General features: G+C 43.9%; 1 protein-coding gene across 1 annotated transcript; it reads left to right on the top strand.

Annotated features, from left to right (window-relative positions):
- The first annotated feature begins 1,990 nt into the window (after positions 1–1,990).
- Positions 1,991–26,553, top strand: arrdc1b (arrestin domain containing 1b). Its single transcript, XM_072371615.1, has 9 exons — positions 1,991–2,156; positions 17,304–17,414; positions 21,510–21,560; positions 23,877–24,031; positions 24,378–24,560; positions 24,725–24,901; positions 25,411–25,873; positions 26,321–26,429; positions 26,462–26,553. The coding sequence occupies exons 1-8, from the start codon at positions 2,039–2,041 to the stop codon at positions 26,383–26,385; spliced, it is 1,323 nt and encodes a 440-aa protein (XP_072227716.1). The 5' UTR covers positions 1,991–2,038; the 3' UTR covers positions 26,386–26,429; positions 26,462–26,553.
- The last annotated feature ends 1,158 nt before the right edge of the window (positions 26,554–27,711 follow it).

Genomic DNA, 27,711 nt, shown 5'->3' with positions numbered 1-27,711 from the left:
GGCTCCACAATGTAAAGTTGATTTAAACTATTACTCACAACTGCAAAGGAGTGACTTAGTGACTGACAGCAGGGAAACATGCTGACATCTCATCATCAGTGTAACCCTACCTTTTTTGTAGTTTTAACCCCTTTGTACACAATGACAGGAAGTGTGACTTTACCAGCCAAAAATGACACTTTTTTATAGATCTTATGGCTTTACATGTTAACAGTAGGCCTGTTGTGTAGTTTCACACAGCTGTATGCAGCAGTGGGTCTGGGAGTGTCACGCTGTAAAAACGAGTTTCGACATAACATGTAATGTCAGAGGACTGGCTCAACAAATCCTATTTTTTTAGTGGGTTTCTTTTTGACATAGTTTTGAGTGAATACTGTCTCCTGTTGTCCACAGCGATCAGCACACTGTCAGTTTTAGAGAGTCAGAGGATTTCTGACAAGTGAGCTGAGTTAATCGTTGCTCCGAACCAGAACAAGAGAAGAATGAGTTTTTGCCTTCTAAAACCAAACAAAAACTCAACCCTACATGTTGCAAAAACGTTTTTCACGGTTTTAAAATCTTAGTCAAAGTATGTCACCGTCTAATGCAAAAGGGTCAAAATAAAACTGGCTTTGGAATATATAATATAATATTTCATCTTTTTAGAGTAACTGTTAGCTAAGCTAGCTGTCAGAAATGCTCCTTAATTCCTCAAACTGAGAGCACTTTTATGTCTATTTACATGAAACCTGACCTGACCACTTCATTTTACCAGCACCCCAGTTCTAGTATACATGGCTGGGATGGGAATTAATTTATTGACCAAAGATGGTCTGAAGCTGCTGCTGTGGACTGTGTGAGAAAACATTTATAATGTTCTGCTGCTTCTAACTTCTTCTGTGGGAGATCACGGTACATTTAAGCATAGCCGAATTCACTGCATGTACGTCTTGAATGAATAAAATCATGGTTTTATTAGAGCAGAGCTACGGTCTGGCAATGCTTTAAGCAGTCGTGAGATAACACATAATAATCTTTATTGGCTGATAATCAGTCACAGTTTCAGATGCGTTTAGCTGTCTGAAAAAGAAAGAAATTAAAAATATGTGAATGACAGCAGCTTTATTGGAAATTCGAATGTATTATACACTCACACTTGACTTTTTTTTACAAAAAGATGGAAAGATGGAAATTTAGAGCTTGTAGAGAGCGCCTGGACTCCTTTGAGTCTGAGCATATACTTGTAAGTGATTCGAACTCCAACCGAATGAACTGGGTGTGTTAGTCTGGTTTTGTGGTTACTCAAATTACCAGCACACGTTGACTGGGACAAAAAGCAGGAGCGAGGTCAACTCCAGCAGCTCAATTCAGCTATGGGTGCCAAAATGAGCCTTCTGTGGTTTTGTGTGGGCTGGAGATGCTTCTGTGGAGTTAAACTGCTAAAATGGTAAGTGCAAGAGAGGAATCTTTATCTATATTTCCTCAGAACACAGTTACGTCCTTTCTGGAAAGTACCTTACACAGCTTCAACTCTCAGGTTGTTGACAGGAAGAAGACTGCCTTTTTAATTACATTTTTGACTCTTGGTGCTTCGAGACTTTCGGAACAGACATGACTGCTCAAGCTTTGCAGTTATGACCATTTTTTATCGTTGCAAAAGATGAATTTCAAAAGTTTCCTGAAAACATCTTCTCTCTTTTTTTTCTAAACACGAACTTTAAGTATCAAGACCTGCAGAAGGAAAACGGCATCAAACCCATGACAAAACGGACAATAAATCAGCTACATAATCCAGAACGTTTTAATCTGTTATCTGTTCTGTTATTTTCATTTTTTTACACAGTTGTAATAAATTGTGTGTTTACTATTTGAGGCAGCTGGATTTTAGCCCACAGCGAGCATCTTTTAATCCCTGCTATTGTTTTTCGGTGGTCAATGTGACGTCACAGGTCGCGAAGGAGGGAGGAGGAGGAAGAGGAGGAGGGTGCGCTCGCGCTCGCTGCAGCAGCAGGTGAGAGCGCAGCAGCACAGACTCAGAACGGCGGAGTAGGAAGGAGCCATGGGAAAGCTACAAGCGTTTGAAATCACTTTTAGCAACAATAAGGTGGTTTACGGCCCGGGAGAGTATATAAGCGGAACTGTGAAGATACGAACCAGCAACTCGCTGCAGTATAAAGGTAAGTCTCCCTCCATCACTGTTCGAAGAAAGGGAGAGGAACAGTTGTTTGTGCCAGCGTGTCTTCCACCGCCTGGTTCAGCAGAGCGCGCGGAGGGACTCCATGTGAATAAACTTTTACCTCGTGATGATGAACGCAGGGAATCATTTAAGACAGCGGGACAGGTTGCTGTTCATGTGGCAGCCGATTTAACCGCACGTCCTGCGGTTTTTGACGGAATTTGCTGCGGACATCACGCACTGGGTGCAACGTCCTCCATAACTGACGCCGCTGGCTAAAGTGTTGCGCTGCCGTTTGAAGTCAGGCTGTTTAAAGCCCACGTCCTGAACCTCAACACATTGACTCCCTGCATTGTTTAACCGCGGAGAAACATCCGAAAAGCAGAACAACAGGTGCTATATACATTAATGTGTTCATAAATGCACTTCTTCCACAGGGCGCTTTAATGCCAGTATGTCAGGTGAACTCGTTTAAACAGTTACACATCGGGTGGGGAAGTAGGTGGAGGGCAGCTTTTGGAGTAAACAAAGAATCCATTGTATGTGATCCTTGTGGGATTCACCTCTGCTATCTGTTACTGAGCCACCTCTTCAGGGGAATTTGGTACAGTGGAATGATAATTGACAGGGACTGTAAATAAAAAGGGACTCTCTGTAAAGTTTAACAATGGTAGGTAAGGTGAAGGAATAGAACTACTCTCATTTCATTGCCTTTTAAGTGTAAAATGAAGGGGGAAATCTATATATAGCCTATATATATGTGGATGAAATTTCTTGTCAAGTTGCTCTGCTTCTATGTTTGACATAACCAGATTAATTCACCATCATGCACAGCTGACCTGAAGCAGAAGGGCACAGCAGAGGTCAGAGCTCCTGCTGAGCTCTGTTACACCGTCAGGCCTCATAACTTTACCACACTAACATCAATGCTATTCCTGCATTAAACCCTGCTTTGCTGTGACAAACGTGGGCCATCCTTCGAGCAGGCGAGCCTCCCTCAGTTGAGTGAAGTCACTTGATGCTAAGGTGAAGGGCAGGCGGAGAGATTTAGATGAGCTTTGGAGCAACTGGAACAATATATCTGTTGCATTCGTTGGTCTGTTTTATTTCTTTGTAAGGAGTCTGAAATCTGATCTACAACGAAGTGTGAGATACTACTCATGATTTTTCTTTTGTGCCAACTGGCTTTGAAAATGGGTGAATGAATAAAGAAAAACCCAAATGTTGATAAAAAGAGATCCGTTTGCGCTTTGGTCTCAGTGAATATGCCCATAAAGTTGTTAGGGTTCATTACATTGCTGGGCCCTCAGGCTGCACTGTATGGGAAAGAGTCCACACCAATGGAACAAATAAGGGTGTGATCGACTGAAGAATTCATCGCAGATAAGGAGCAGGCTGTTGCAGTTCTGTGTGGAGATGTACCGCAGGCTGACTGGTGAATGGCAAAAGTGTTGAGACACTTTCAGCTCGTTCTTTTGCTGAAATCTCTGTACACATCTCATTCCCGTCTCTTTCAGATGAATAGAATCAGGCTTGTCCATCTTCTGTCATGATCAGTGTGTGTTTAATGGCGCACCGCAGCCAAAGTGTCTGGGGTTTTCTTTTCTTTGTCGAGGCTGAGGCTCGCCTCTGAAAGACTGGGGTTTGTGAATCATTTTTTGCCGTTTTTTGTCTCTTATTCAGAGTCTTTTAGTGACTCATTCGCTAAAGTACTCCAGCTGAAGAGAGAGTTGGACTCTCACCTTGACTACTGTAAATTCCAAGGCTGCATTAAGCCTGTCGTCTGACATCACTCCTCTCAGCTTCGGGCCGCTGATGTTTCCATCAGCCGGGCAGCTTGAATCATGCTGAAGCAGGGAAATGTGTGCTTTCTTTGTTCTGCTTTCAGGACAGAATACCGGAGAGGTAAGAATGTCTGATTCGATCAAGTGATGAGTCGTAATGATTATAATCTGACCATTTCCTTGTGCTGTACGTAGAATGGCGACAATGATGATGCAGACTTGGAGAGGACATAATAACGAGACTGATTTCTTTAGTTTGTTTTACAGTTTTAGAAACATAATGGACATTAATTCATACAAACGGCAACAAAACTTTCTGATTGAATAGTTTCTGACCTTATTGCTTAATTATGCAGAGAAGCAACCCATCGCTTGTTTTACAGTACATTTGGATTGTTGTATTTCTTTGATTAAAGTAAATCTGCCGCATTTCTCTCATCTAACAAACTCAGAATCTATCCTCAGATATTTTGCAGGATAGAAGTGCCAGTCTGCATCAAATTAGATTGTGGCTCCGCATGATCTTACCAGATCACGCTGCTTTAAATGAAAAAACGTGACAAAGTTGGATCGTTGTGTAGTTTGATTTGTGTTTTTTCTTTCAAACAGCAGTGCGAGTCTGTTGTCTCCAGTTATCAGGTGGCATGATGAAATAATTTCAGTTTCATGAAGCAGATGTAAGTTTTCTTACAACTTAAGTGCTGAAAGTTGCTGAGCCGGACTCCATTATTGATGACAGACACCATTAGACGGCGTTTCTATTGATTAGCTCCTTTACAAAGACAGCGGTGGAAGCAGAGTCAGGAATGTGTGAATGAAAGTGAGTATTTGCACATAATGTTGAACATGCACCAAAATGCAGTTTTAACCTGCAGATGGATAAATTATCAGCAACAAAATCATAAGACCGGTCTCCTAATGCCTGACGGCGAGTCCTTTGAATAAGAGGGCGCACACCCTGTTTAGATTTAGAATTAACAGCACGGTGGTGTGGTGGTTAGCACCGTTGCCTCACAACAAGAGGGTTCCATGTTCAAATCCCAGCTGGCTGTCTGTGTTGAGTTTGCATGTTCTCCCCCCCCCCCGTGTATGCGTGGGACACTCTGGCTTCTTCCCACCATCCAAAAACATGCACGTCAGGTTAGTTGGTGACTCTGAAGTGTCCATAGGACTGAGTGTAAGCGTGCATGCTTGTGTGTCTCGTTTGGCTCTATGTGGCCCAATGACAGCTGGGATAGGCTCCCCCACGACCATAAATTGGGTTTAATGTACCTGCTATAAACCAGCTTGATATAGCCCCAATTAACCTACAGAAAATGAATGGGTGATGAAAAGGAAATTACTTTGGTCTAACCTTGTCGTGAAATGTGGTAAATGCAACCTTAGATGAACAATATTGAGCATATTACACTACAATTTATTGTACCGAAAGTAGTTTGTGAAAAACCCTTAATTCTCCAATTACTGCTTCCATAGAAATTGGGACAGGAAGTAACATCCAGATTGTGCTAACAAAATGTACTTGAACTGATCATCAGCCAGTGTGAGCACCGCTGTAAAAGCTGAAGTTTTAGCAGTTTACAGGTGTGTGTTTACACAATGCCAAGAAGGAAAGACCCCAGCAGTGATCTTAGAGAAGCAACAGTTGCTGCCCATCAATCTGGCACATTTTCAAACTTTTTGTTGTGCATCGTTCTGCAGAGAGACAGATTCTTCACCAGTGGAAAACCTTCAAGACAGCTGTCAGTCTTCACAGGAGTGGACATCCCAGCAAGTTCATTAAGGCTCAGAGAAATTGCAAATAAAAACCCAAGAGCTACATCTCAGACTCCACAGGCCTCGGTTTGCATGTTAAAGGTTAAAGTTCATGACAGCACAAATAGAAATATAGCTGCAAGCAGCGATACGGGGTCTAGCAGAACAGCAGGTAAGCCTGCGGCTGCTCAGGAAGGCATCATGAGTCCATAGACCAAGTTTGGTGTTTGAAATGAACTCGTCTTCATCCAGGGATTCCAACGGTACCTCATTTGTCCAATTTGAACAGACGGCTCCAAAGCTATGAGCAAAATGCAGTCTGTCTACTTATAGCGCCTCCACTGGGTGGAAGTGCAACAGACTTCTTGGGCCTCTTAAAGACTTGGTCATGAGTCTGTGTTAGAAGTTTGATGTCAAAAGATCAAATGGTTGCTGAGATATGGCCTCACGTCCTGTTTGGCGCGTCATTGCTGAGTTTGATTAGCTGCTACGGGCAAACGGAAGTGAATATAAAAATTTCACATGATAGCTCTTTTGGGGCATGGTCTGAAGATTCTATATGTCAAGTCCCGTGGAGATCAGACAATCTGGGTGACCTGTAATGCGTTTTGAAGGTTTTTGACATAATTAAAAATGGCGGACAATCCAAGATGGCGCGATGACGTCATAGGATTCGTTGACCTCGGCTATATCCACGGATAACAACGGTACCTCATTTGTGAAAATTTGAACAAACGGGTCCAAAGATATGACCAAAAATGCATTTTTTCTAAATATAGCGCCACCTATAAGTCAAAGGTCTCCAAAATTCTTGGGCCTCTTCAAAATCGAGTTATGAATATGTGTTATGAGTTTGATGTCAAAAGATTAAACTGTTGCTGAGATATGGCCTCACGTGCTTTTTGGCGTAGTCGCCATCAACTTTGATTGGATGTACTGGTTGAAAAAAGTCAAATTTGAAGTAAAAAACGAGCAACTTTTGTGCGGATTGGTCCAAAGATACTCTGTGCCAATTTTCATGAGAATTGGTCAAAATTTGTGACCTGTGAAAATTTTTTAAGGTTTTCAACAAAATCCAAGATGGCGGAAAATCTAGTTAGACGGAAAATGACGTCATAGGGTGCGTTGGAATCGTCATGATCCAAGGATTCCAACGATGCCTTGTTTTTGAAATTCGGACACACGAGTCAAAAGTTATTTAGCTGAATGTGCTTCAAACTTTGACGTGTTGGGGGCGCTAGAGAGTTTAGATTTTGGGCACCAAAATTGTTGAGTTTGCTAATGGGATGGTCCTAAAAATATGGGCCAAATTTCACAACTTTTTACCATTGCGTTAATGGGGCTGCCATAGACTTCAATTGCAGCGGAAAGTAGATCAATAATAATAGGAATACCAGCTAAAACAATAGGGTTCTGCAGCTTCGCTGCTAGACCCCTAAAAAGGCTGAACAAGTATGGCTTGTTTGGAAGGGCTGCAGGAGAAAGCCTCTTCTCTCTAAAAAGAACATGGCAGCACAGCTTAGGTTTGCAAAGCTGCATCTGAACAAAGCACAAGACTTCTGGAACAATGTCCTTTGGACAGACCAGAGCAAAGTGGAGATGTTTGGTCATAATGCACAGCAGCACGTTTGGAGGAAACCAAACACAGAATACCAGCATTAATGCCTCATTCTGAATTTCCCCCACAGGAGATGAATAAAGTGTTTTCTATTCTACGCTATTCACACCAACTGTGAGCCACGGTGGTGGAGGGCTGATCATTTGGGTTAGTTTTGCAGCCACAGGACCTGGGCACCCTGCAGTCACTGAGCTGACTTTTCCAATGTGAGGCCACCTGCCCAACAGCTAAAGCTTGGCCAAACTTAGATCACGCAACAGGACAATGATCCCAAACACAGCAGCAAATCTACTTTAAAATAAGGACCAGGTGTTCCAGTGTTCCAGTCACAATCCAGACCTCACCCTGATTAAAATGCTGGGTTGGGACCTGTGCATAACTCAAACGACATTGTAAAGAGGAGTGATGTCCACGATGATGGAAGAGTCTGATAACGGCATACAGAAAGCGATTACTTCATGTTTCTTCTGCTAAACTGGTTCGACCAGCTGATGAATGACACTCGGTTTTTCACACTTTGCTTCGACACTTTTCGCCTTGTGTGTTTGTTCAGAAAATAATGACAAGTGTTTTGTTTGTCCGGGGTTTATTTTAACGTGTCATTCTTTGCTGATACATTTGACGTGTACAAATAAAAAAGATTGTACTTCCTCTTTCATAGGATTGTTGTTAAAATGCAGATGGTAAACCCTTTCATCTCACAAAGGGGAAGTACGTGTGTGTGTGGCTGCCTTAAAACTATTTTTACTGTGTTAAAGAAAGATGCATTTGTTATTTTGAGTATTAATGTCCAGAACAAACGGAGAAAGAGGGCTGTGTTGGTCCACATTGCTTAAAAGGCTGAAATCCTACAACTCCCACGTGGCTCTTCCTTTCACAGCTGCTTCACAGGCCGCTGCTTTGGAGGAAAGCCACAGAACAAGGAAGTACCAAACAAGCCTTCTGTGGTGTTACTTCGTCAACTGACTCAATCGTCTTTGCTTTAGAACTTAACAAGAGCTCAAAATGTATTTTCTGTCGTTTCTGAGACAGGATATGAGAGGAAATCACTCGAGCAGCAGATGATGCCTCTTTGTGGAAGGATGAGTTATAGATCTGAGGTGGAGGGCAGAGTCAGCCTGTCTGTAGGGTTTTGCTTCCTCTCACTCTGTTCCCCAGCCTTTAGTAGTGTGTACAGTCACCTGATATAAGAGATGTGTATGTTTTGGCTCAGCTTCTATGGACATTTTATCAGTTTTCTCATCTGGAACAGCCTAAGTCAGGCTCCAACACAAATACATTGATCCTTTCTTGAGGCAGTTGTGGAGAAGGACCTGTACAACAGGACGTTTGTCACTTCACATGAAGTCGTATTCATCTTTGGGGCCTTTTCACTGTGAATCTTTATGGGTTAGGGTTAGCAAAGGTTATCCCTCTCATTTCTCTGTTAATGGAACACACACACACTCTTCTCTTTTGTTAGGTCTGCGGGTCGTTGATCACATGTTGAATCAATTTGTTTATGACCAACCGTTTTTGACTTCCGCTGCTTTTCTGCACAAGCAGCAAAATTTCAAAACCACACTGTTAGTCCCCGTTTCAGTGTCAGTGCCACTTTGATTTAGAAACTGTGCGTTTCCTCCATGAATGTGGGTTTTAAGACCATGTTTGTTCTGTCCCGGACAAGCCCTCACATGTCCACATGGCAGCAGTCAGTTCAGCAAAGAATTTATTAAGAACAGCTAAGGGTTAGCTGCGGGTAGCTGCGGGGTGTGTGATGAGTGCTCAGTAGGTGTTGGTTTCTGTGAAGGCCAATAAAAAGGTCCTGGAAGCGATAACCAAAAAGAGGGGAAAAGGGACTGTATGTGTAATAATGCTGGAACGGCTCTATGAAGCCGATGTTTTCAGTGATGGTGGATCGTTGTACTTTTCACACTACAGCTTTTTCTCTTGTGATCAGGAGTTTTGAAGTTCTGGTGTGGTCACACTATACAGCTGATCTGCGGCAGGGGGTAACACACTACAAGGTTTTCCCCCAGTTAACCCCAACTTATCTGATTGGTCTTTGTGAAGCAGTTCCAGATCATGCAGACACGGTTCTCTGAGTAGCTCCTGGTTATTCAGTCAGTTTTGTTTTCTCTTGAGAGAAAAAGTGTCAGCTTCTTTCACAAAGAGGCAGTGAGCCACTTCTCTGTGATTTTCATTATCTTTGTTGTGCGTTTGTTATTTTCCTTTTCCGGGTTTCGCTCCCACTCCCGCTTCCCTTCCTCTTGCTTCCACCAGAAGACAGAAGGGAAAGGAGGAGAACTGGACACCCAGAGGCATGCATGAGACAGCCGGGGTGAAACCCCAGCACCGAGTCCCAGCCCAAGTCCGTGAGAGCAGGCCTCCTGCTTTTGACCTTTCAGCAGCAAGTATTTTGTTGATGTGCGCCTTGCTTCTTATGAAGCACAGAGTTCACAAACTTCAGTCTAAGGAATGGGTTTTAATCCCTTTGACATCTTTTGTCTTAAAATGAGAAGTGTAGCATATCATTACACAGTGAGAATAACAGTGACTCAGAGCGACTCCATTCTCTCCGGTGCCCTTCAGTGTGGGCGGGTGGCATTGATCCACATGAACTTCATCAGTCACTGTATTGTGCCTGTTGAAGGGACGCTGTCAGCTGTGAGTCTCAGCACCAGCTGCTCCTCTGCCTCGAAGATTTAGTCATGTTAATTATATCCATCCTTTAACCTCCGTCACCAAAGTGCTGTCTGACACCACAGCTGATATTTTTTCTGTATTTCAGGTCTGTTGTCAGAAGATTCTCTTACCATTTCCCTCTGAAAAAGCTCAGACCCCCCCTCGCCGCTTCCCCTCTTCCTCTTGAAAACACTATTCCACTTCCTGTGCAGCGACATAAGAAAAGCAGTGTGCAGACACTGGCACTCCTCTGTCGTCATGGAACAAAACGTTGGCTGCTTTATGTGGTGGAGAAACGAAAGATAGAAAACTTGTCAGCTGGTAGATAAGGTGGTTTATGGCATGCTGATATGAGGTAATCATTGAGCTCATTGACGTCCACACAGATGGACTCGGTTAAAATAAACCTCAAGTAAATAAAGTAAATAAACCTCAAAAGGTAACTGCCTCTGACGGAAGTCTCTTAGTTTTGCTTTTGGTCAGCTTTTTCTCCTTTTATTCTCTTATGTCCAAACAAGCTCATTTTGAACAAACAGACAAAGTTGGTGTCCAGGTCTTTAGTGGAGCTCATCATATATTAGCTAAATAAGCAGAAAGTCCTTTTGCTGCCGTTGTCTGGTTGTAAATTATGCTGACTGAAGAGGTTTAAAAAGCCTGAACTTCTCATTGCTTTCTCCTGTCAAAGACAGCTGGGAAAGAGGCTATTCGGCCTTCTTCTTTTGTGAGTTTGTATCATTTTAATCTGAATATCTGGATTTTGGAGTGTTAGTGAAATAAAACTGAACAGAGGCTCCAACCGCTTGAGCTCTATGACACGGATCTGTGCAGTTTCAGCGTGACAGAAACACCTTTTAGTTTTCAGATGAATTAATTTTACATGTAAACCAACACATTGTCGGATTTATTTTATGGCTGTGCCTTTGATCTTCACACATATCCTTATTTTGTCTGAAACTAGAATGCTGTGTTTGTTTTGGTCATGCTGCCTTACACAAGACATGGCCTTGTTGACGTATATGTACGTAACAGTCGTGGGAAATAGAGTGTGTGTGGTTATTGGGAAGCTGCTTACACTCGGTGTGTTTTACTTGTCGGTTTGTCACCACTCACCCAAATAAAGCAGCAGAGCTGTTGCAGCTCGTCTGCCGTGGCTGTGCAGGAGCCCCAGGCCTGCCGCTTCTGTTTGACCTGCTTCACCAGCGAGGGAAAGACGCCTCTCATTGATATATTAAATATATGTACCTGCATGTCCCACGTTTTTAGCTCACAGGAGTGAGCACAGCTCTGTTGAAAGGTTGAAAGTACTTGTGTTGCTGTGTCACATCAGCATTTTTGCGGGGGTAATTAATATGAACCCATGTTTTAAACGCATTGTATAATAAATGAGTTGAACGTTTTTGGATCACATAGAACGAGCCGCTTTGCTCTCAGAACAGTGCTGCAGTGAAGTGGGATCAGGTCACCCGAGGACAGCGCTGATTGTCACGAGGGGATCGCATACGTGGAAGTCTCTCCTGGCGTGGATGTAATAAAAAGTAATCCTAATCTGGCAGAGAGCGTATATTAAATGGGCTTTTTGTGAGTCCTGAAAATGTTTTTGTGGCGTTGAGGTGCACGTGGAGAGTTGGAGCGTGTGTCGGCCCTCTCATGTTGTGATGGAGATGGTGCGTTCTGCAGAACTGGGAGGTAAAATGTAGCCACCCTGTTTTCAGCCTTACTTTATGCTTCTTTAAAAACAATACGTTTCTTTTCATTTTTTTACTGCATTAAAAATAGTTTTGAATAAAATCCTTTGGGATCAAAACTCAAAACACTGAGTCGGAAGTCGTGTTAGATCGAGTATCAATTTAGAATGGAATCAACATAAAGCTTGTCATATCTACAAGTACAGTAAGTACAGATTATACATCTACTGGTTTCCTGATGTAAATGCTGCAGCATAAGCCTCTTATGCGCACATGCAAACCCTTTGAAGGTTTGCTTCGTCCTCCAGACCGATTCAGGCCAAACTCAGACACACGCTAACACGAACTGATCAGTCCTGTTGCAGTGTGCATTGAACTGTGCATTAATCCTGCTTTTTTTAATCCTTGGAGCAGCTCGCAAAGCAGCATTTCTTCTTTGGAACTGGCATCCGAGGACTTGTCTGAACGAACAGACCAGGCTCTGTCTGGCTGGGGGGGGATTCCCTTACAGTTGGGACTGGTAGATCATAAGATCAGGTGGCTCCGTTTGACGGCTTTCACTGAGAGGCATTAGCGGGGAGAGATGCAGGAAAAGTGAGCGGGACTAATTGTTTGAAGCGCTTTAAGATTTAATGACGGTAGTAAGAGTAGCATCGGATTACTGGCCTGTGGTACAAAAAGGTGGGGCCTTCTGGGGCTTCCAAAGAAAAGCAAAAATATTTCTTACAAGTTTTAGAAGCATTAAAAAAATAAGAGCGTGTCAGCACATCTTATTCTCCAACTTAGACATTCTGAAGCGAATACACCTGTTTACCCCGAGTAAAGCAGGCACAGCGTAGCTGTAACATTTACACTGTTTCTCACACCAGCACTGCTGCTGGAGTTCCCACACGCCATTATCTTGGAATGTATGAATGACGTTCAGTTTTAGTTGGGCTTATCTCCTGATCAGAGTTGGGATGAAGCTGCGGTTTCCTCCCTGGTCTGTTTCGACTTGGTGTTCCTCTGCGCCGCTGTCTGCAGAAACTGAACTCTAATGAGTGTAAGCAGAGAGCGACCAACACCCACGCTGACTAATTTTCCGACACATTACACTGCCAGCCCTTTCTATTACACCGTCTGGTGGGGCTGTTTGCTGAAGTCGTTTTTCTCCCCTTCAGTCGTGTATTTAAAGAACTTGTTTGTGTGAAAGCGGATCGTTAAATATACTCCTTGTTTGGAATACCTCACGGCAGAGCATGGCATGAGAGGGCACTTTGATGCTGTAAACCATAGTAGTCACGTTTTGGCAGCTAGTTTTGGAAACACTATTGATAACACCTTCTCTGTCCGCCCACACAGTCTTAGTCCATGCAGCCTAATGATTAGTAGCACTGAGGTCATCACTTCCCACAGACGCGCTCGTTGAACTGTGGAGGGAAGCAGGACAGACTCCAGTGTTGCCGGCAGATCCAGGCAGCTGCTGAGTCAGAGCACGCTCTGCTGCTGGCCTGCCTCAAACTTCCGACTTGTCTGTTTTCATTCAGGCTGTGGATTATTCTGTGGAGAACTGGCCCCTGGCATAACTTTCTGTGCTCGCGCTTCAAACTCCCAGGTTTGGTAAAGAAGGCAGCATCAGAGCTTCACAACCTATGGAACAGCAACCATGTCCTTTTCTTATTGAGCAACCGGGACAGACGAACGGCAGCCGTTTTGGCGTCGAGTAGCAAGGGAGGCAGCTGCATCTCAGTTTCAGAATAGATGCACCCCTGATCACAGGAGGTTTATGTGGAAGTTACTGCTGAGCATGCTGTAGCACCTTACAATGTCACTATTTACCTTCACTGCTCCTCCCAGTGGGCAGAGTCTGTAATCTTGGGCTATAGACAGTATAACTTCATGAGCTGAGGTCCCTGACAACAGACAATTTAGCTGGAACCAGTCATGACATTTTAATGGATATCTTTGGTATAGATAATAACTGTCCCATGAAACGCAGCTCAGCCTTCATAGACACCTAATAACTCTCCTATCCGTCCATCCAACGGATGCTGAAGCTATCAGTTTTTTTAAAACAATGTAAAGTGTGATGATTGCACTCGATGTGGGCTACGCTGTGAAAATCCCCTTTTGGGTTTTGTTGATTGTTACTGTCTTTCGTCTCATCAAAATCTATGTTATTGGGAAGTGAAATGTTCAGAAAGAGTGTTTAGACAGTTAACTGTAAGGGGAAGCCATGCTTAGAGAGGAAATGAAGATCTTTATCTGAGGCCTCAGCCTGCAAAGATGATGACAGTTATCTGCACCGTTGTTTGCTTTGAAAGAAAAAAGATAGGAAGGCTCTTGCAACTTGTTCTGTGTTATATTGGTTTGTTTGCTAAGTTTCGTTCCCTTACCGCTTCCATGTGTTTCCCCATGTGCCCTCTTACATGACACCAGAGTCAGTGTCGCGTAGTTGGATGATGTCTGCCAGGTTGGATGCTTCTTCTCTCCTCTTTTACATTCTCACACGGACATATGATCATACTGGATGCAGGGAAAAAGAATTTTAAAGAGAAGTTTTGGTTTGCGCTCCGTCTCTCTGGGATTTTTGCGGTGGAACACATCATCTCTGCATCTGGACGGGATCCCTGTTTCTGTGGAAAGGCCTGCCCGTTATTCAGCGACAGGAAACCAGCTTCTCTCATGTGACAGAACTACTCCCATTCAGCTCTGCTGCTGCTGCTGGGGATATTAACAGATTATCTCTGCACTGACCTTTCAGGGGCTGAGCTGAGCGCTTCCCCATTCCACATCACACAGCTAGAAACATTATCTCCATGCAGAAATGCCTGTTCTTTTCCGTCATAAATGTGTGATTTACAGTCGCACCGCTGCTTCTGGGAAGTCTGTTGGAGTAAAACATTAGTATTGTTTTTCAGGAATGAGACAGATGGTCAGAGGAGCAGATTGCAGAGTGTAGTTAACGACCAAAATAATGGACGTCAGTTGGATGAGAGGCTCCGCCTCGTTTTTTTTTTTTTTTTTTTTTTTTAACATTTTTACCGGTAACTGAGGTCCATCCTCTTACTTTAAACTGTGCCAGCAGCCCTGCTGGTGTGGAGAGCTCAGCCATCTGCCACTCTGAGCGTGTGTGTGTGTGTGTGGGTGTGTGTGTGTGAGTATGCTTTTTGATGCCAGCAGAGTCCTGCATGGGTGTGACTGTGTGGTCGTGGCGTGGTCATTTTTAGATCAGTCTGTGTGTTTGGGTTGTTTTATGGACATGTTTCTCATTAGACAAAAGCTGTGTTTGAGCTGTTACTGAATCATTTTAGTAGAAATTGAAGCAAAGGAAGCAAAAACAGCTCAGGATCGTGAGATCGGTGGCCAAACATTTCAATATTAGCCCTTTCTGTCTGTGTCTGTCTGCTTTTCAAGAGATAACGCTGAGGCTTCGCCCTCTTTCTGCTTAATCCTGCGGCGTCTGTCACATTTTTTTAGTGTGTGTTTGTTTGTGTGTGTTATCGGAGTGATCATTTCCTCACAGACAAACCAGGAGAGAGACTAAATGGGGATGGAGGCAGGAGGGGGTGAGACTAGGGCGATATGGCAAAATATCATATCACGATTTTTTTAAAAATAAAATTATGATTTCGGTTTTATCACAATCTTAAATTGAAATTGAAAAACAGACAGTGTTGCAGAAGCATTTTGGGTTGGGCAGCTGTACCGCGGCTCAACTCCTTGAAGCAGGCGTTCGAACCCCTCCTTTTATAATGTTGTTATAATGTTGTCTGTTTTGGTCTTAGGGAGCTGCTGCCTCCCCTGTGGTGCCGATGCCGCCGGGCCACACGCCGTTTAGCTCTCAGCATTCTGTTTGGGATGCTTCCTCTTCAAGTGATTGAACAGGTTTGTCGTGTTGCCACCCACGTGCAAACTGTTTCTGTGAAATTACATTTGTTTGCGCTTGATCAGTTGCGGAAAATCCAAACCAATTCCATATAATGGAGGTGGATTTTTTTAGCAACCAACTCCTCCGTTTGGCTTTCAGCCATGGCTCTCCACGCGGCTCCCGCTACACACATAAACAAGGAGGCGGGTAAGAAAGCGCGTCACTGCCCATAATTCGCTGTGATTGGTCGGTCAGGTTGACGACGTAATACGTCTGGTGCGTCGGTGCATCAGCATAGAACTGCGATTTATAGAATGTGCCCCAAACGATCCCACGATCTCTGCGGTTTGACAGATCGTTACGGATCGTCTTCACGTTGCAATCGTTCATGTTTTAATATCGTCACAGAGGAAGAGAACAGCTGTGTTCAGACTTTGAATCTGCACTCTCCTGGCGCTGACTTGAACATATTTCCTCGTTGTCGGTGTGCTGTTGACGTCAGTTAGTGTGACAACGTTTGTGTCGACTAAAGAAGATCCTATCCTCCCTCAGTCTGAGATAAGCGTGAGAAAAGGAGCGAACATTAACCTCCAGCCTATCTTGTGCGCACCTCATCATTTGCATTCAGGTTTGGCTGAAGTGAGTGAGCTTGCGTGTTGGTCGTGTTGACCTTAGCTTTTACATAATTTGCTTAATTTTCACAATGATCAAGCGAAAATGCAGACCGAACTTTATACCGCAGGTGAAGCACAACCAATGCTGCATCGCAGCCCAGCCAAATCTGGGGCAACCGTGCTTTTACTCGCACCAACCTCTTCCGTCTCACAACAGCCTCCTAATAAAGTTATTCCTCACATGTGTTGACGGACACAAACACCATCCACTTTCTGTTCGCACCTTATGGACTGTACTGCAGTAATACACCGAGACATTATGTAGGCTGTCCCTCTTTGTTGACCATTCTCGTGCTGATTGGTTTACATCGACCTGTTGGTTTAGAGTTTCCATCTAGTTGTGCCAAAACAGAAAAGCAACAGTAGAGAGTTGTGTTTTTTGTCTCTGATTCAACTCCTTTATTGATTAGGAGTTGAGTAAAAGTGAAAAATGAAAATATATAACTTTGGGCTGGACTTTTCTGCAGGACTGAGTGATGAGGCCTACTTTTTTTCCTCTTCCAAACTCGATTTTCAATTTTAAAACAGCAAATATATGGAGGACTGAAACTGCCACGATCCAAAATGAATACAATTGGCTAAAAATGGCTAAAATGTATTCATTTCCTCCTTCTCTTTTTAGATTCGCCTGTCTCTGTTTTTACACTCCTGTATGCATTTCTACTTCGTTATGTAAATGGGGGGGGGGGTCTTTCAGATTGTGTCATTTGCTCAGCTTTTCACCTATTTGGTTGATTATCGGGCTGTAGGATCATGTTTGAGAAGGTGGTGCTTTTTTTTCTCCGTAAACATAACATTACATTTACATTAACATTTACTTGCCAAATTGAATGCTACTTTAAAAACTGACCACTTTCTAATGGAACTGTGATTAAAATTCACCTTTTTTGCTGACAAAAGGCGGCTCTGGGACACGGTTGTTGTGGAAGTTAAGGAGAAAATATTAACCGATCAGATCGATTTACCTATTTTTAGTATCTGGGAAATTAGTGTTGTTTTTGCAGATGTACTGATGATAAAGAAGTATTTTAAGATACTTATTTCTAACTGAGCACATGTAAGTATTTAGTGTGAATATAATTCAGACAGCAGACTGACTCTTACTCCTCTCTCCGCAGCCATCAAGGTGAACTGTCATGGCTCATGTGGGATCTCCAACAAAGTGAACGACAGCTCTTGGAGTCTGGAGGAGCAGTACGTCAACAGCATGCTGTCTGTTGCTGACAAAGGTGACCGAGCTTAAAGCCTTCTTTTCATCTGAAGGGCTAGGTTTAGCGGTTTGCTATCAACACGTTTTTTTCCTTGCAAAGCTGTTAATTCAAGAGTAATTTAACCCGGCGGAATGCTGTGCGGTAGCTGAAAGCAGCACCTGGTTGTGGGCCAAAACAGTTCTGTTGGAGCTCAACAATAGAAGTTAGATTCTGGGAGTGTGAGCAGGTGGATATAAATACACTTCTGACATTGTTTCGGTCACACGACACGCTGAACCAAAGAAGTCTTTTACTTCCACTGCAGAGCATTTAATTTCAGCCCACCATAAGAACACTGTGTAATGGGAATGAAACCCCCCTGCCTTTAACCTAATTTGCTTTATGGGAAATCTGCCGGAGCTCCCTAAACCTTCCAAAGGCAGGTTTCTTAGCCCTGCAGTGACCAGTTAAAGTCACAGTAGCAGTCCCTCTGAGCTGAGACATGGCTGTGGGTGTCCAGGAGTGTGTCCAAGGTGAGATGGCTGGATATGCTCCAAAGAGGATGGGATGGCTGAGGCACCGAGGTCCCGCTCGACTGCGAATGTGATGTGATGATTTGTCCCGAGTGTGATCTTTAATCTTATTTTTGTCTTACAGATACAGCCCCCAGCTAAGGGGTGAAATGGCCTGTAAATGCAAATCAGCCTGTGGAGGTTAATGGTTGTCATTAGAGCACGTAATCCAAAAAAAGCGGCTCAATGTGGAGCTGCTGGAAACTGCTCTCACACAAATACAAATATAGTTCATGCTGCTTAGTACTTCAACTTCACTGTAGTCCGTATATGAATTCTGCATCAATTCTGTCACTGGTGACAGCGACAATATGTATCTTATTATGATGAAAGCAGCAGCTACAACAACATCTAGCTTCAACGTTGTAATTCTGATTGCTTGATAGTGAAGATTAGCGTGTATACAGTTTGTGAGACAAACAGATCGCACAGATCTGCATTGAATAAGTCGGCTGAAAACACCACAGAGACTGAGATTCCCTCATGTTTCAGCCAACACCGTTTCTATAGATATCCTGGAATATTCAGCACCATTGTTACCTTTACAACAACATTTGGAGAGTACACCTGCTGTTTATTTTCATTGAAATATTGTACAAAACACATGATGATTATACACTTTAGATCGGACATTCTCATTGCTTCACACTGCCCGGCAGAGTTTGTTGGGTACAAAGACAAAGACAAAGACACACTGCTGTGAAGGACTGAAAATCCAGCACATTTAACAGTTTTAGCCCCGTTTTAGAGTATTCAACACATAACCACCCACATAGTGTAAGTGTTGAGCGTCAGGCGCACTCCGAACAGAGGAAGGGCATAAAGAAGGGCACCACAGCCCCTCTCTGTTCTCCCCTTTATCATTGCAGTACCCCCCACCCATCCTATTCTCTCTCCAAAATGGGAAGAGTGAGACAGGAAGGGTGACAGAGGATCGCCGCACACACACTTGCACGCACACACACTTGCACAAAGCAAGCGACGCTCGCTGTGGCTGACTGATAATGTGGTATGCCACAGATGCCTGACGGTTAGGAGAGTGAAGACCAGTGATGTCGGCTCGTCATCCTGTCACTGTTCTCAGTTAATCACCATCAGGAAGCAAAATCTTCCTCCTGCTGCTGCTGTCGGTGCCATTGTGGTTCCTTCGGAGAGGAACTGACAGCTGTGTGTTTAGACCATGTTTACAACAGAACCACTGCAGGATTTCTGAATGAAAATGAATTTAGAAACTGAAACTCAGAACAGGGGATTGAATCAAAGAGTAGTTCCAGTGCAGTCTGCTGGTTTCTTGATCCAGGCAACTTTTTTTCTTAATTGGAATGATACGAATGGACTAATTTGATTTCATTGAATTTGGTTTTATTGGATTACAATTAATTGGATTCTCATAGGCTTGGATTTGACTGTATCTTTCAAGTGCCCTGAGGCACTATGTGGCTAAAACTAAGCTGAGTCGCATTGAAAAGAAGAACCAGAAATGCAACTTTGAAGGAAATGTATTTCAATATTGAGTACTTTTGAACCACAGCAATCTTTTTTCAAGCTTTCTCAGAGCAATGGAGGCACTTTACCAGAGTAAGGAGGAGAAATCTGTGGCAGACTGCGGTGACCGGTCCAGGCGACACAAGAGTGATCTAATTTGTGGAACACATGAACGTAGTGACAACACTCGTGATAGAAACAAAGTAAAAAAGTGGAACCTTTTAGGTTCTTTCGCATAACCGTCTGAATGCAAATGTGTCCTGAGCCCCAGTGACAGCCATTTGCCCCCCTGACGTGACTCGGCACGAGCAGCAGAGTTTCCACGAGGATGCCAGCGTCCAAACTCGCAGGACGTGTCATTCACGTGTGACCTCCTGCTCGCCTGACACCTCGCCTGACACCCGTCTTCGGAGGGGGCTTCTTACAGACAGACGTGCTCGTTTCTGCTCCCTTAGTGCTGGTGTTTTAATGTAACACAGCAGAACTCAACGTGGAGCTCGAGGGGAATGTGTTGTGCGTTTCGACACAGGCTCAGTTAGTTGATATTTTACAGTTTCAGCCTTTTCTTTTGCAACCAAGAATGGAAACAGCAGAAAGTTTAAAAGCTTCAGTCTGTGTGTCTTTAGTGAGCAGAGGTGCACTGACACCAAGCTTCACAGTATCACAAGTCAGTTATTTTTCTGCTCCTAAAGATATATTAAAGAATATACAACAGCTTGATTTTACTTTTCTTTTTAACTGATGTCATCAACTTCCTGAGCATGTGCAGCTGCAGCACGGTGCTGGTTTGCAGTAAACATGATGATGGAAAAAAGTTGTTCCCACTGCTAATGAGGTGAGACATGTTGCTGTCCGGGAGAATTTAATTGGGCCTTCAGCTCATCTGGTGAATTAATAAGCTGGTTGGCTGAAGGTGCTCTCAGTGTGACTGAGACACAAAGGCCCTCAATGGCTTTTCATGCACTGGGTATCAGTTTAATCGTACTAAACGGTGCATGTAATTGATGCAGCTAAAAGCAAGATGTGAGATTGTGCTAATAGATATTGATTACTGCAGTGTATATGTGTGTGTGTGTATATATATATATATATATATATATATATATATACACATACATACATGTGTGTACAATTTGGTGTGTCTATGCAGACAAAGACTAATGAGACTAATGGGGAACTAATAGTTTATTTTTTTCCTTCCCATTTTAAACTTTATATGTGAGAATTGTCCAAACGTTGGTCTTTTATGTTGTCAACGAATCTGAATGAAATACCAGCATCGACAATAGATTAGTTGCACTATCAAGTGCATCCTGAACAGCCAAACAGCGTTGCAGTATGTCGTTTCCATCTGAGCTGACGTTTTCCTCCACGACGGTGAATACACACACACACTGCAGTTTTTTTCAGTCACCCTCACTTGGACTGTTCTGCTGCTGGAAACGATCACAGCAGCACTAATTGCGTATTAATCTGCTGCTGAAAATAGTCCCAGACAAATTTACTATGCTGAAGTTCATTAGAACAAATGGTTCCAATATGAATGCAGGGCCTTTTGTGGGATTTATTGGTAATTTGATGAGCATGAAATAAGAAAGTGCGGCTCTTAACTGTAGTCTGAAAGCAAAGACTGTGCACAGTGATGGTGACCTGCTGATGCTCAGCTCAGAAGACAACACTAAGGCTTAATTTGATCAGTTGGGGTCTGCAAATCCTTTCTTAACTCTTTAGAGAAAAAAGCCTGCACTCTGCTGTGTGCACGTGTCAGCTGTTACTCACCGACCCGTGTACCGCTTCCTGTGACTCTGGTTGACTGGCTTGAGTTGCCTGATTCCTTAACTACAGAGGATGGCTCCGCTCAGTTTACTTTGATGAGCAAAGCCTGTTTGTGGCAGAAATTCCATCCAGCAGGAAAGTAGGTGAGCCCTGAAGGCACGGTGCCTCGCTGGGATGCTGTTCACAAAGGGACATGTGAAGTGGACGCAATCCATGAGCAATGTCAACGTTTTCACAATGAAGGTCATTTGCATTTTCTTGTTTTCCTACTGTGAAGCTTCTAAACTCCTCTGTTTCGCAGGGACTCTGGCACCGGGCGAACACAGTTTCCCTTTCCAGTTTCTGCTTCCAGGTAAGTCTAACCCTGCATCTGATTGAGCATGTCAGGGGCACGCCCTCAGATCCAGTAAGAGTTTGCTCACATACCTGTTTTTTATCAGAGAACTGGGTGGCGTCAGTGGCAGGAACATGCAGGTGATAAGCCCAGCTAACTTACAAAGTGTTCAGCTCTAAGGCCTTTGCCTCTTCATCCGGATTAGTCACTGTCTGTGTGAGGAAATTACATTTCGTTAATGTTTAAAGGGCTGGGTGGAGCAGGCGGTTTGTGAAGCCTCAGCATGGAAATGCTATTTATTCCTGGCCACGTTCACACAAACTTGTGATGCCGTTAAATCAAAATTCCTGTACATTGACAGTAAAGTATAAAGGGTCAGATAAGACAAAGACTAGCTGAGCACATGTGACACCTGGTCTGTCTGGTATCTTTCTCACAGTGTCTCATGCGTGGGCTGTAGCACAGGGGGTTGGGTTATTTTTAGTCCCCTATCCTGTTGTGCAGTCACTGTTTATTTGGTCCTCATGCCTCCATGTCTCGTCCTCCCTTCCTCACAAGCCCTTGGTCTTGAGAACATCAGCACAGGGCATGTTAACTACCATGTAGTGTGATAAGGGGCTTTTTGCAGAACCAAGTGTCTCCTACTGCCCCCTGCTGACACAGCAACCAGGCTGCTGACAGAGCTGTGCATAAAGAAATTAAGGCGTTTTTTTCCCAATTTTGGTTCACAGGGTCAAAAGTTTAAAGGTTCTTTATCCTTAGAATATGCTAAATCCACCGTCACAGCCCATAAAGCTCCCATTATCACAGGGACTACTTATTTGTTCCAGATATTCTTTCAGTCTTTGGGACTTCTCAGTCTTCCTATGCATCTTCTTCCTGATGCTCCTGTCAGCTGGGGCACATCTAACACATCCTCTGCTCTTTGCCTCACACCCTTAGCCTGGTGGGTGGGTTGGACAGCAGTTGCATGACTGCCTGGATTCTTTTAGGGCCTCGGGATCTTTTGACATCAGTGAAATTTTTACTTCTAATCTGTATTTGGTTGTGATGTTCCAGTCCACTGTCCTTCCTCTGACGTTCCTTGTTCTCTTACGTGGTGATTACACTCACTAATCTTTGTCTGGTTGGTAGAGCCTTTGAGTGCAAGAGGCCCAAGTTTTTTTTGTTTGAAAGTTCGTCGCCACAGCCGGGATGACAGTTGGTCCTTAGCCGTCATACAAATATACATTGAGTGACCCACTCTTCCTCAGGGTGTGCCTTTGAGATCTGTGGTCCTCAGTAACTCTTGGAGTATATTATTCAGCTCTCACGTCCCTCACATTAAGAACTGTTGCTTATACGGCCAACATTTCACCGACAGTCAGCTGTTCCGGTGACTGTTGTTAAAAAGCGTTGGAGGAACAGGCCGGGCTGCCTCTCAGCCACTCTCAGCCGCTGGGTGTTGTGGGTCTCTTCAGGGATAGGTGGCCTGGTGTTTTTGTGCGTCCCCCGTCACTCCATCTATGTCTCGGTTTGAGCTGCCAGGTTCTCTGCATCAAACAGCTCCACTCTGTCTCTCTTGGGTAACTGTTATTGACAGCAGCTGCAGACTGTCCCTGGAGCTGCGGCCCTCTTCACCAACATTACCATATTAATGAGGATCATGGAAACAAGGACCACTTTACAGTATTGAGGGGGGTGGAGTTGCTTAGTTTCTTATTTGGACGACACACTAAACACCTTTTCATACACCTGCTGGGATATTCATATGTGGATTATCTGTATGGATGAGAGCATCAGAGGATGTGTAGAACCTGGTGTTTTTTCTCCCCACTGGCTCTGAGCAATTCTCTCTCCCTCTCTGCCTTGCTGCTTCTTCCCCAAATAGTTATTTTTATCCCACTATTCTTACATTTCCTACCCTCCAGCCTGTCCTCCCTCTTTCTTCCACTTCTCTGTCTTGTCCTTGAGTCCCAAATTCATTGTTGTGTTTACATTCAGGACACGATGTGCCGGGATCAGTCTGAAAGTCCTCTTATATATGGTGACAGCTCTGATAGAGATGTGGTTGGATACGGACTATGACCTAAATTCTGTATGTTTGCACTTCTGTTTTTCATGTCTCACTTTGAACATTTTGCCGTTTTTTTGTGAACAAAATATTGGTTCCTAAGATTTGAAAATCATTGCTTTTTGTTATTCTTTTACATTTCACGCTGTGTCCCAGTGGTTTTTCTGGAACTGGGGTTGAATAAGCTAATGTATGGCCTGTAGTACCTCACACTGAGTTACATCTCACATGTAACTCACTTCAGGGTCCCTTTTAACTTTTCTGCCTCTGTTTCTCCTCAGTTGCTGTCCCCACTTCTTTTGAGGGACCCTTTGGAAAGGTTGCTTACCTTGTGAGGGCAGCCATTGACACGCCCCGCTTCTCCAAGGACTACAAAGCCCAGAGGCCCTTCTACCTGCTCAACCCTTTCAACCTCAATGAGGTCCCTGACGTTGACGTAAGTGTTTGGTTCACATTTCTTTCTACTTGTCCATCACCTCGATGCTCATGTTTCATCCTTTCTGTTCTTGCCGAGTAACAGATGGACTGGATAGAAAAGGTGGGAAAATGCCAAATGGTGGAATGCCTTTTCTTTATCCTATGAGCTGTTGTCTTGATCAAAGCTTGTTTGGTTTCTGCAGAGCAGAAGATGAAGCATGTTTTCCTTTGCTCCCTCCTTATAATTCACTACCTTGCCATTATGACCCTGGAACCTAAGATTGATGAATAATCAGCAAAGCATAAGGTAGTGAAGCCTTAACAACACATAAATGAGCATTAACCCTGCAACTTTGTCCCTGTAGCATCCGAAATTTGCTGTGACCACTAAGAAGTTCAGCTACCTCCTGCTGAAGACAGGGACCCTGATGCTGAAAACTTGCAGTGACATGAGAGGTTACGTCCCCGGTCAGGTGATCAGGTTAGCCACTGAGATCCACAACAAGTCTGGGAAAGACACCGGATACGTCCTGGCCAGTCTCATACAGGTAAGTTTCGAATGGAACAGAAAATCCAAAAAGAATCCAGCTCATTGGAGTTTGGTGCTTTTATGGCATAAATGTTTTCTTGATGAAAGTTCCTCTTTCGAGCGTCTCGTTAAAGGAGTGTGAAGTGGTCGCATGTTTTAATGTCTGTGCGTTTGTCTCACCAGAAAGTGACCTACAAAACCAAGCGGCCTGTGTGTGACCTGCGGACCATTGCAGAGGTGGAGGGAGCCGGAGTGAAGGCAGGAAAACACGCGGAGTGGAGGGAGCAGATCATCGTCCCTCCTCTTCCTCAGTCAGCACTTGCCGGCTGCAGCCTCATAAACATTGATTATTCCATTCAGGTCAGTGTGTGTGTGGGAAATAATATTCTTCTGTACGATACTGATGGACTGTGGACTGAAACTACTGAATTATTGATGACACACTCGTAAACTCACTGTCGAGGCTTGCCTGTTAGTTGGCGTTGTATTATTTTTGTGATTATCAACTTTGCTTCAGGTTATATTTACTTCTTCTCTTGCGGTTTTTCAGCTGATTTGTTTCTTTCTTTCCCATACTTTAAAGAAGCCACTGTAGAAAAAAACATGTTGGAAATATTTGAAAAAAAATCTAAACATACAGATAAATGTGTGTTTATCACATGTAGTACACTGCAAACGCTCTGCTGAGATGCTGAATGCTTTAAGAATGTGTTTCTTTTCTAACTTGAGGCTTTAAATGGCAGCATTTTGTGGTCTGAGCAGGTGAAAATCAGCAGTGTGAGAGCGCCATTCTTTTTTTTGGTGTCACTGACGATCCAGAAATTCGAATATATATTTTTTGAATAATATGATCCCTGTTTGTGTTACAGGTGTCCCTGAAATCGCCAGAAGCAGTCGTCAGTTTGCCCATCTACATCGGGAACATACCTGTGAACTTGTCTCCGTCGAGGCCCGTGCCCACCAGAGCGGACCTCTGCGATGCAGCTGGGGCAGGCGGTGCAGCAGGGGTGACGCCCAGCGCCCCGCCGGTGGAGGAGGAGCTAGACAACGAGCTGTGCGCAGGGGGGGTGGCAAGTGAAGAGATTCCCACCAAAAGCCACTCGCAGCAGGATCCCTCGGTGCCGCTGGTCACCATGTCTCCCAGCGCTTTCAGCCACACGGCGGGCGGCGTGCTGCCTCCCAGCCACGGACGACCTGACGCCTCCGCTCCATTGTTCTGCCTGTCCACTGGAGCCACCATACCTTTCTTCACTGAGGGAAATGTGACTCCAATCCCCACTTCCTGTTCGCTCATTCTCCCTCCAGAGTACAGCAGCTGTGACTACCCACATGGTTGGTGCTTAAAAACATATTCCACACATACGTGCGTGCGGTTGTCTGATTTTTGTCTCGGTATCTGAGGTTTTGTGGACAAATCTGGTTGGTTGATGCACTGCTGGCACTCGGTCTACACAGTTCTATGACTTTGTTTGATGTCTCAAACTATTTCTGGTTTGTTCTGCGGCGCTTACGACGTAGTGATCCGGGTTAAATTTTCCAGTACTTTATACACCCTGTAAGCGTTCTTTGGCCTGTTGGTAAAACTAGCATCTTCAAGCCAGGTGTTGGATTATTTTACACTGGAAGTGCTTCCAAGTGTGGAACTGCTAAACCAGTGAGTTACATATGCATACACCGATATGATTTGTGAATCAAGATCAATTTATACTCTGTAATCCTACAAGTCCTTAACCTACTTCAGCCCTCTGTCACTGACTTTGTTGCCTTTGTGTTTTACAGAGCCTCCACCTTCCTATGAGGAAAGCTGCAGTAGTGTGAACTCCAGTTTTAACAGTGGACAGTAGAAAACAAACAGGTGGCGAAGCATAGTAGCCACGCCCACCAACATCTGTCTGCACTCGCCTCTCAGCAAATCCGAACATAGACGTGCTGAATGAAAAAGGATGGATGAGCGCTCCACCTTCCAAGCACCCTAAAGATTATGTCTTTGTCCTCTCCTGAGCAACAAAAAGGGATTATTTCTTATTATTATAAGAATTTTAGTTTCACCTCGTGTCCCATCAGGTAGCGTCAGACAGAACAGGGGAACATCACTGTGCCTAACAGGAGCATTTTGGATCGTCACGCAGCATGGAGGACATTCAGTGACCGGGCGTGTTTGATTCTTGGAATGGGGGGGTCAGTTATTCTTTTTCAACCAATTGTTGCATCTGTGATGCCTTTAGAATGATTTTAGCCACTGATTGCTTTTGACAAGACTGTTCAGTCTGGCCTCTTTTTTTTTTTTGTTCTTGTCTTGTTGGTCCAAACGCGTGCTTGTTAATGTGGTCCAGTTGTGTGTTGCTGTCCTCGGTGGAGTCGCGTGACCCGTTCTGTTCGTCTGCCCATCTGAGGTGGCGCGCCGAAATACGAAGAACCCCAAAAGCTCCCGTGTGGAGGTTTTTACTGTGATTATTGCATCTTCTTCTTCTTTTTTAATAACCAAGTCGGGTGTTATTTTCCATCTTGCACACTGGAGTTTTTAAAAAGAAAAAAACAGAATGACAGAAAAAAAGAATTTTAAATTTTATAGTTGTTAGTAAAAAATAATTTGTGTCTGGAAAGAAACTCTTTAGCAGACTGTTTGTGTAGCGAAAATACAGTTTGGAACTGAGCACACCCTGATGGGCTTTGTTTATGGACACAAACTGCACATTTGTCTCCATGCTGCCACCTTGTGTTGGCTCATAGAAATGAGATGTTTCCCATGACACTACTGTTTTCAAAAGGTTGTTGATCTGCAGATACCGACAGCCTCTCAGCGCCCTCCTGTGGTCAGTGCTGGTACAACCTTTCTGTCAACTGGGCCTTAAAATCTGAAGCTTGACATGAGGCAGTCAGTCTTGCAAGCTCACTGGGTCTGTCTTGCATTTAAAAAAAAAACGGTCTGCCGTATAAGTTAGCTTAAAATTAAGGTCACTGCTGTTATGTTAGGATTTCCGTCTTTTGTTGCCTTAATGTGACAAATGTGCACAACACAGGACTTTTTGACAGTTTGAGGTGTCTGTAGGACTTTCTGCGTGTCATATCTAAGCTGTTGAAGTCATTCTACACAAAACTGGTGTCTGAAATTTTCTGTTGTGCATCTGATTTGTTTTTTTTCTCTCATGTGACTCATAAAAGGGGAAGAC

Source organism: Leuresthes tenuis, unplaced genomic scaffold, assembly GCF_036924035.1.
Source record: "Leuresthes tenuis unplaced genomic scaffold, fLeuTen1.0.hap1 SCAF_19, whole genome shotgun sequence".
NCBI lineage: Eukaryota > Metazoa > Chordata > Actinopteri > Atheriniformes > Atherinopsidae > Leuresthes > Leuresthes tenuis.
The sequence above is the reverse complement of the archived record's forward strand: the minus strand, read 5'-3'. Positions and strand labels throughout refer to the sequence as shown.

Excerpts from the sequence above, each read along its gene's own strand:
- arrdc1b (XM_072371615.1), top strand. The coding sequence starts at position 2,039 with ATGGGAAAGCTACAAGCGTTTGAAATCACTTTTAGCAACAATAAGGTG. Across the intron at positions 2,157-17,303 it reads CAACTCGCTGCAGTATAAAG|CCATCAAGGTGAACTGTCAT; the intron begins GTAAGTCTCCCT and ends CTCTCTCCGCAG. Across the intron at positions 17,415-21,509 it reads GCTGTCTGTTGCTGACAAAG|GGACTCTGGCACCGGGCGAA; the intron begins GTGACCGAGCTT and ends TCTGTTTCGCAG.